Below are 9,278 nucleotides of genomic sequence, written 5' to 3'. Positions count from 1 at the left end.
TTTCAGGAAAGAAAATGTTCGTGGTTCTAAACACACAACTGATCTGGCACTGTCATGATTAATTCTTTTAATGACATTAAACGTTTTAAGCTCTTCATGTGCAACACTGTCAACCAGCAGGAGTCCAGCAGGCAGACCCACGCCCCGAGCATATTCCGAGGATGAGTGTGGAAGGGGAAGTCCTTTTGCCCCGCCGCCCAGGCCCCTCTCCGCGGCCCCTCGACGTAGCCTAACTGGTCCTGGAGCAGGCGGGGGGCCGCGTCCCCGGCTGCAGGAGCGCCCGCACAAGCGGCCGCGGCGAGGCGGCTGATCAGGGCCGCCCGGGGGCCTTCCCCCGCCCCGGTGGGGGCGGAGGCACGAGGTGGGGGGCCGGGCCAGCGCTGCTGCTGCTGCTACCCGCTGCCGTTGCTCACAGCCCGGCTCCGCCTCTCCCGCCGCAGCTCCCAGTCCTGGAGCGCCGCTCGGCTGCCAGAAGGAAGCCGCCACCTGCTCCGGTGCGGAGTTGGTCCTCGCTGTGCGCCGAGAAGGGAGAGCAGCCGCCCCGCTGCCCGTGCCCGGGACGTTACCACTGCTCCCGCTACCGAGGGAAAACTGCCGCCGCCGCCCGGTTTCGGAAGGGGAAGAAATCACAGCTCCTCTCTGCTGTGAGACGGAAGAGCCGCTGAAGGCGCGCCTCTCCGCCGCTGCCTCCCGGTCCCGCCGCGGGCAGGCGGGATGATGGAGCCCCCCGCCGCTGCCTGCGCCTCCTGCCGCCGCCACCCGCTGCCGCCGCCGCTGCTCTGCCTCCTGATCGCAGCCCTCTGCCTGCCGCAAGGTAAGCGCCCGCCCGCGACAAGGAGAGAACCGTGCCGTCCCGACCGCGCCGAACTTGGTGGAGGGGAGGCCGGGGGCTTGCAGGTGGCGGTGCCCGCCCGCTCTCCCTTCCCCGGAGTGCCCTGGAACCTACCGCGGGGTTACGCGACGGGCGTCTCTCCCAGCCGTTGGTGCCCTTCGGATCTCGTTTTTTCGGCCACTGGCGGTCCGAGCTGTTGCCGCTTCTCTCGAGGGAAAGGCACAAGCTGCCCGGGGCTGAGAGGCGGCAGTGTTCTCGCCTTTCCCCATGAGAATCGGCGGTGGGGTCCCCGCGGGGCGTTGTCAGTGGGCAGCGGGCGCTGCCCCCGCGGGAGGGCGAGCCGAGGCTCGGCGCCGCCGCTGCTCCGGTTTCACTTCTAGGCTGAGCGGCACGTCTCTGCAGCCAGCCTCTTCCAACTTTAGCCGTTTCCCGCATTCGGGCACGGTATACGAGCTACAGGAGCCGGGAGGGGGTTGGTGGGTGCCCGGGGAGCGCCGTCGAGCACGACCCCGCCCGGCGGCCGGGGTGCGGGCAGCGGCGGTCCCCCGGGCGTGGCGGCAGCGCTGCGGGGGATTGAGGAGGCTGCTCCGCGGCTCGGGTTCGCGTGGGGAACTTCATCTCCCCGCCCCCGCCGCTGTCGAGGCGTTGGGGAAGTGGGAAGGCACGGGGAGTGCTAAATACCCTTAATTGTTGCGGGAGTCTTTTGGCCATGAGGCGTTTGTAGGTTTTTATTTTGTAAATATTGAGCGTGAAAGTGAAGTCTGGGGGAAAAGCTGTGAAGTGAAGGAGTTGTGCATTCCCCGCGGTAGAGGATGATTCTTGTAGAAAGAGCGTCAGCCTGTGGTAATAGCTTGTATTGCTTAAGAAATGGCTTTGCCTTTCTGTGCCTGCTTTTTGCGAGAGTAAAGGGTTTGCAGAAGTGGTGGAGTTGGTGGGGTTTCATTCCTGGCCTCCGCTTCCTTGTTATGTGCTCTTCAGTTAACCATTTACAGGCAGTAATGCAAGATAAGAACAGGCCTTTTTCACTTGATCTATTTCTGTTTATTTTGTACAAGCTCTGGTTAAGCAGAAACAGAGCTTGTAGCAGTAAGGTAAACGCTCCAAACAGAACCAAAAGCAGTTTGATGGTTGGTTAGCATACTAAAAAAGCTTCCAAAAAGAACCAAAACCTGTTTTGATTTCATGTGGAAGAATAAAAAATACCCAAAAAACAACTCCCAACAGAAGCAAAAGCTATTTTGATCTCAGAAGAATAAAAATGCTCTAAACAGACCCAAAATCAATTTTGATTTCAGTTAGAACGGTAAAAAAAGCTCCAAGCAGACCTAAAAGCTATTCTGTTTTTTTGAATGGTAAAAAAGCTCCAAATAGACCCCAAATCAATATTGGAACCATAAGCAATATGTTAAGCTTTTGTTTTGACAAATGTAGTGGATGATCACTGTAGGACATGAAAAATACCAGTCTTGGTGTCAGAGCTTAGAGAGAGCACTGGTGTCTGTGGTGTTCAGGAGTGTTCAGGAAAGATGGTTCATTTAATGAAGTCTCCATGCCATGTGGATTATCCAGAGAAAGAAGCCCCTCAGCTGCTAAGAAACCAGACTGAGCCCCCGTGGTGAGATTTATCCCAGTCAATACAGAATGATCTTGTAGATGGTGTGACATTTCCCCACTGGAGGAAACATGGAGTCATAAAATATTTTATCCTCAAAGGTTGTGTTGATGGAGGTGTATAAAAAGATGAGATTTGATCATCTGTGATCTCAGAATGTTGGAGGTAAAACCAGCAACTGAGTTCTTTCTGCTCTTCATTTCTTTTTGCCGCCTTAAGGAGAAACTCAGGCTGTGCAAGCAAATATGGGGAGAAATCAGCCCTGCTTCAGCTTAAAAACTTTCCCTACAATACTGGAAATGCCTGGAAAGCCTAACAGAAGGCTTAAGCCTCTAGTTCTGTTTGTTCTGAGGAGTAATAAAATATACTTAAATGTGAAAATCTATATTTTTAGATGCTATTATTAGTCTTACTGTCTTGATGTGATGGTAGACTTCACATTCCTTTCTCCTTACTGTCTCAGCTATTTTAGATGATAGTCAACTGCCCAGGTTTGCATTGGGAAAGCAATAGATCAGCTATGAAAGGCATATTAAAAGTTTTATATATATATATATTTATTTATGTATGTATGTAAAGATGTATGCATATATATGTATACATCTGTTTTTATACAGAGATCTATTTTTATGTATATATATAATAGAAAGAAAGAAAGATATACAAGATCTCTCCAGCAGTATTCAAGCTGACTAAGGATTGTGATGAGAAATTTTGAGGTTCTTTTTTCACAGAAGAAAACACCTGGGGATATACCTAATAAAATAAGGGGAGGGAGGATGGTGGGGGGAGAATCTAAGTCTGCAGTTGATACTGGCAGACTAACTTTAGGTCAGCCTAGAAGAGAACACCAGTTAAAATCCCATGCTTTTCCAGAGGAAATGACTATGTTTGAAAAGGAAGTCAGCTAACCATGACCTTTGTAAAGCTTCTGTTCTTCCCCCCCCTTAACTTTTTGATGATTTGTAGCTACCAAGCTCAGAGTCTCTCGTAATGTGTTTTATTACTAACGACTTGTTACGCATTGTGGAAAGGGGGCGAGACTGCAGTGTGTAGTTTTCTCATTCATATGAGACTGTATTCACACTCCTGACTATACTGGTGTGTGTTGTTTTTTCTCTCCTGGTCTATCTGGTGTGACAGCGATGTAGGGAAGCTGATTTTCTGTGTTGAGATCTGAAATTGACGTGGGTTTTCTGCAACTGAAGGCAGGAAGCGTCTGCACCATGTATGGATGTTTCAATATGTTCTCTGCCTGTGGCCCAATAGGTAGCGAAGTTTAAGTGACCTGTAAGTTGTTAATCCCTTTGGTTTGGGGTTGGTTGGTTTGTTTTGGTATGAATATGCTAGAAAAGCCTCTCAACATAAACATTTTTATTTCTTCTTGTGCTGTCCCCTCCTCTGTTGGGTCTCCCTTAAGGCAGAGGGCAGCAACAGAAATCCTTCAGGCCTGTAAATCTGTTGGCATTTCAGCCCATTGATTTTTACTGGAGAAGATATATGTTGTTATGTTCATGAAATAAATATCTCTGTCCTAAGTCGTATTTATTTCCAAGATATCTTATTTCCACTTCCTAGCCTGTGTAAGACTTCCTTGCAGTACCATCCCTTCTCCTTCTTTAAAATAAACTAAGATGCTAATGTGCAGTCCCAGGGTAAACAATTTTAGATTCTTTGCAGTAGGAGTTGAGCTATTTGTCTTATTTCCAGCAGGAAATTTTGGGGAAGAAAATCTCTAAATATTTATGCAAGGTGAAGCATGAAGGAGAAAATAAAGCAGGCAGCATTAAGTGTTCTACGTAATGCAAATGACAGAATCTCAGAATGCATCAGGTTGAAAGAGACCTTCAAAGGTCACCTTGTCCAACCCCCGATCAGTGAGCAGGGAAACCTCCAACTGGAGCAGGCTGCCCAGAACCTCACCATGTTTGACCTTGAATGTCTCCAGGGATGAGGCTTCAACCACCCCTCTGGGCAACCTGTTCCAGTATTTCACCACTCTCATTGTCAGGAACTTTCTCCTAATGTCCAATCTAAATCTACCCAGCTCCAGTTTCAAACCATTCCCCCTTGTATTATCACTGCAAGGCCTTTCTAAACAGTCCCTCCCCAGCCTTCCTGTAAATCCCCTTCAGATACTGAAATGCTGCTGTAAGGTCTTCTGGCATCTCCTCCAGGCTGAGCAACTCTTTCAGCCTGCCCTTGTTCCAGTTCTCTGATCTTCTTTGTGGCTCTCATCTGGACCTGCTCCGTCAGGTCCATGCCCTTCTTGTGTTGGGGGGCCTTGTGGTAGAGCAGGAAAAACCTTTTCTGTTTTCTTACCAATATCCTACTTCTGTAGTGTCATTTACGACCTTATGCTAAGTGTTCACTGCAGAGTTAGAGGATGTCATGTCTGCTAAGGTATGGTGCAGAAAGACCTCATAAAAACTATCACTGTTCTAGTGGCAAAGCTTTAATGTGTTGGCTGGGCACACCACCATAGCCTTTTCATAGGTTTCTAACAGCACTTTCTGGACAGCAGTATTTTTGTTAGGCTGGTTCTGGACTTGTTGAGCAAATCAAAAGAATAGGAAACTGGTTATGCAGGAATCAGAGCAACCTGTTTATACTTCGAGCTTATTAACAGTTCAGTGACTGAATGTGCTAATTTTGTAGGAGCTATAATTTGTGTAATTGGATTTCCTAACACCAGGTGATCAATACTCGGTTTGCCCTATATGTGACCTGCACTACATGGCCATAATCATGATGGTTACTGATAAGCTGGCTCAGGGTCCAGTCTGCAGTGCTTTTCTAATGCTGTTTCTTTTTCATATGTTTAATTATATTTTTTCCAGACTGTCATACTGATTGTGGAAACTGGTTTTACACATTCCTAATAGTCTTGGGTGTGTTTTTTGTTTGTTTTGGGGTTGGTTTGGGTTTTTTTCTTTAGTTCTGCAAGCTGTTGCAGGGCTAGACTTCACAGATTGGTTTTTGAGAGCTACTACCATATCTGAAAATGGTTATCATAGATTCATAGAATGGTTTGGGACCTTGAAGACCATCTAGTTCCAACCCCCCTGCCATGGGCAGGGACAGCGTCCACTAGACCAGGTTGCTCAAGGCTTCATCCAACCTGGCCTTGAACACCTCCACGGGGGGGGACATCCACAGCCTCCCTGGGCAACCTGTTCTGGTGTCTCACTACCCTCAATGTAAAGAGTCTGCTCCTAACATCCAGGCTAAATCTCCCTTCTTCCAGCTCAAAGCAATTCTCCTTCATCCTGTCACTACAAGCCTTTGTAAGAAGTCCCACCCCAGCTCTCCTGTAGCCCCGTTCAGGTATTGGAAGGCCACTCTAAGGTCTCCCTGGAGCCATCTCTTCTCCAGGCTGAAAAGACCCAGCTCCCTCAGCTTGTCCCCACAGGGGAGGTGCTCCAGCCCTCTTACCATCTTCATGGCCTCCTCTGAACTCTCTCCAACAGCTTGATGTCATTCTTGTTCTGGAGGCCCCAGAACTGGCCACAGTACTCCAGGTGGGAGTACTTTAGCTTCTGTGCTGCTTAACACCTCTGGAGTGTCTAGCGTACAGCTTTCCCCCCCTGATAATACAATAACTTTTTTATTAGAAAATGCATGTAAACCTCAGGGCCACTCTTGTAGGGAATTGAAGACCTGTTGCAGTGTGCTGATTTCTCTCAAGTTCTTCTGCTTTCAAGAAAAATGGTTATGCTTCCATGCACCACTGCTCATATGAGAGACTCTTCAGGAACTGCAAATGCTGTAGGGTGATAATTAAAATTTGACTTGAGCAGAATGTGATTTTTTTTTTTTTTTCCTAGGGAAAAAAAAAAAACCAAACCCCTGAATATTACCAATTCCCCTTGATTTGAAATTGTTGAGTGTTATCTTCCCTGAAGATAAGGCTTTGACCTACATGTTCTTTATCTTGGTATCTTTCCTTTAATAAGGACAGGATGAATATTAAAAGAGGCTGCACATTCCTGTCCTTAAAATATGCTTGAAAATGAATCTGATCTTTCAGAGAGGAGACTGCAGTACAGCTGGTATGCTGGCAATCCACTACTGGCAGCAGTCAGATCAAATTTCTTCCCTATTCCCCCCTCACCCTCTTTTCTCTTCTGGTTTTGTTTTGTTTTTCTTCTTTCCTAATGTTTTATTGAAGGTGGCTTGAATTGCAGTTGATCCTACACCAGTGGATATTAATCTGCTGCTCCAAAGAGGCAGCACTTTTGAGCAGTATCTGCCTAGTTTAAGATTAAATTGCTTTTCTTATCATGCATATAGGTCTCCAGAAAGGCAAATAAATATTTACTTATTAAACCAGCTGCTGCTTCCACTGAACTGGTATTTTTGTTGTTGATAAGAAATATGCCTCTTCTGGGAGGTGAAAAAGGGGGAGGAAAAAAAGGGACAAAGTGATAATACATTGGAGAGAGTGCCTGCAGCATCAGGGTATGAATTTTAGAGGTTATCAGGGGTTAGAACAGTTCTGTAACGTTTGGTTAGAAAGCATTTGAAGTGCTTTCAATAGGCATGGAAATACTAAGCTGTTTCCTTGATAACAAGGAAAAAGTGTGTTTAGTGATTTAATGAGTGTTTCAACAGTCTATGTGTCTGTATCATCTGTTTTCAATTAAGTTGTACTCTGTACAGTTAACCCTGTATTGTAAAGAAAATCATTAAATGCTTGAACTTCATTCATGTGTTGCATTTTTGTGCTGTGGTAGCCCACTCTGTGGCACCTCCTGGCATCCTTAGAGATGGGTCTTGGTCACAGAATCCCAGAGGGGTAGGGGTTGGAAGGGGCCTCCGAAGATCATCAAGTCCAATCCCTCTGCCAAAGCAGGGTAACCTAAAGCAGACCACATGGGAACGCATCCAGGTGGGCCTTGAGAGTCTCCATAGATGGAGGCTCCACCACCTCTTTAGGCAGCCTGTTTCAGTGCTCTGCCACCCTAAAAGAAGTTCCTTCTCATGTTTAGATGGAACTTCTCAAAGGTCTCTTCCAGCCTGGTCTATGCTATGCTATGCTATTCTATGCTATTCTCATGTTTTAAATGGAACTTCTCATGCTCCAATTTATGTCCATTACCTCTTGTCCTATCACTGGGGACCACCGAGAAGAGTCTGGCCCTGTCTTCCTAGCACCCACCTCTTAGATATTTGTGTTAATAAGATCCCCATTCAGGCTCCTCTTCTCCAAGCCCCAGCTCTCTCAGCCTTTTCTCATATGATAGATGTTCCACCCCCCTGCAGTTTTGCTCCTGAGGGAAGGCACTCACACGGCATACTTTAAACTTCTCAGGTGTCAAGGACAGTCCAAGACCCCAGGACTGAAGCCCTGGCAATGTGGGTGACGTTTTAGGTGTTAAGAAGCTCTGTGTGGTGGCTGTCCTCTTCCCTTGGTTCTCTGTTTCATGCAGTGTATCCTGGTGGGTGCATCCCAGCCATCTGGGCTGGAAAGTTCTGTGTTTTCTAACAGAGCTTTGATTGTGACCGGAGTTGGCGTATTTTAAACTTGAAGAGATATTGGCAGCTAATTCAATAGAGGGAGCTCCACTACCTTCCTGTTAGAAGCAGCACGTCTCTGCTTTTTCCCCAGACCTCTGACTTCAGCTTGAAAGTTGCATTAAAAAAATCTTTGTTTCTTCACAGTGTTTTTGTGGTGCCAGGCTTTGTTTCTGAAAGCATCTTACTTTCATCGCAGGCTTCCGGTTGCACGGACAAATCCAAATCACTAATGGGCAAGCTCAAAAAGATGACTCGGAGACGCTTCTCTTTTTGCTGCAAGGCATTGTGTGTGTTTTAAATGGATACATTACAGAATTGGGGTTTCAAATGACCTTGCCTTGTCTGGGGGGCACTTCATGGAGAAACTAGAAAGAATTATGGTAAAGAAGAGGGGACTTTTAAAAGATGAAATGGACCGAGAGTGATGTTGCATGAAATAGGGTACAAACAGGATAGGCTGAGGTGAGAGGAAGCTAGAACACCTCCAGTAAGATGTGTTGAATGGGAAGTTAATGAAAGAATCCTTTGTTAAATAAAGTTCTTCTAGGATCATAAAGGGAAAATGGAATATTTAGGGCTGTTCTGCCACCAGTCTGCGTTCTGGGCTATGCAAAAGAAAGCCAGCTTTGGTATGTGCTGGTGTGATTTTAACCATGCCTCTAATACAAACCCAGGTGCATGCAGAAAGCTGATAACTCTCCTGCAAATCTAGATCTTTATCTTTTTAGCCAATCTTTTACTTTTTCTTCTCAAAACCATTTCTCATCAGAATATTTTGAAACTAATCATGAAGCCCCTTCTAAAAAAGGAAGAAATCCTTTCAATCAAATTGCCTCCAGGTCAACTTGTAATGAAATCAGCGTTATTCTTTATCTGGTGAGTCCTGCAGCAATGCCAGTTAGCATCAGATTTGATGCAGAAGTTGCATGGTTTTTTTCCACAGAATCACAGGACAGTGGGGATTGGAAAGGATCTCTGGAGATCATTTAATTTAACTCCCCTGCTAAAGCAGGTTTACCTGGATCAGGTTGCACAAGATCATAGTGTCCAGGTTGGTTTGGAAAGTCTCTAGGGAAGGAGAGTTTACAACCTCTCTGGATATCCTGGTCCAGGGTGACCTCAAAGGGAAGAATTTTTCCTCTCGGCGTTTCTGCTGCCAATGAGATGACCTCAGGCATATAGCTTCCTGTTCTGTTTCTCGATTTCACAGTGTATATAATGGAGACTAATAGATTTGCTTCTCCTTTGTCTCCCTACCAACACGCCTGCTTGCTCCCCAAGTACAACATTGCACTCAAATGTATCTCACCAGTG

General features: G+C 46.5%; 1 protein-coding gene across 1 annotated transcript in view; it reads left to right on the top strand.

Annotated features, from left to right (window-relative positions):
• The first annotated feature begins 421 nt into the window (after positions 1-421).
• ALCAM (activated leukocyte cell adhesion molecule) overlaps positions 422-9,278 on the top strand; it is a 123,294-nt gene continuing 114,437 nt past the window's right edge. The window contains exon 1 of the mRNA XM_054163802.1: positions 422-814. Within this exon, the coding sequence (XP_054019777.1) occupies positions 715-814 (100 nt within the window). The 5' untranslated portion in view covers positions 422-714. The remainder of the gene's footprint in view (positions 815-9,278) is intronic.

The sequence above is a fragment of the Dryobates pubescens genome, chromosome 8 (assembly GCF_014839835.1).
Source record: "Dryobates pubescens isolate bDryPub1 chromosome 8, bDryPub1.pri, whole genome shotgun sequence".
NCBI lineage: Eukaryota > Metazoa > Chordata > Aves > Piciformes > Picidae > Dryobates > Dryobates pubescens.
Note: the sequence above shows the minus strand (reverse complement) of the source record. Positions and strands in the feature narration are given on the sequence as shown.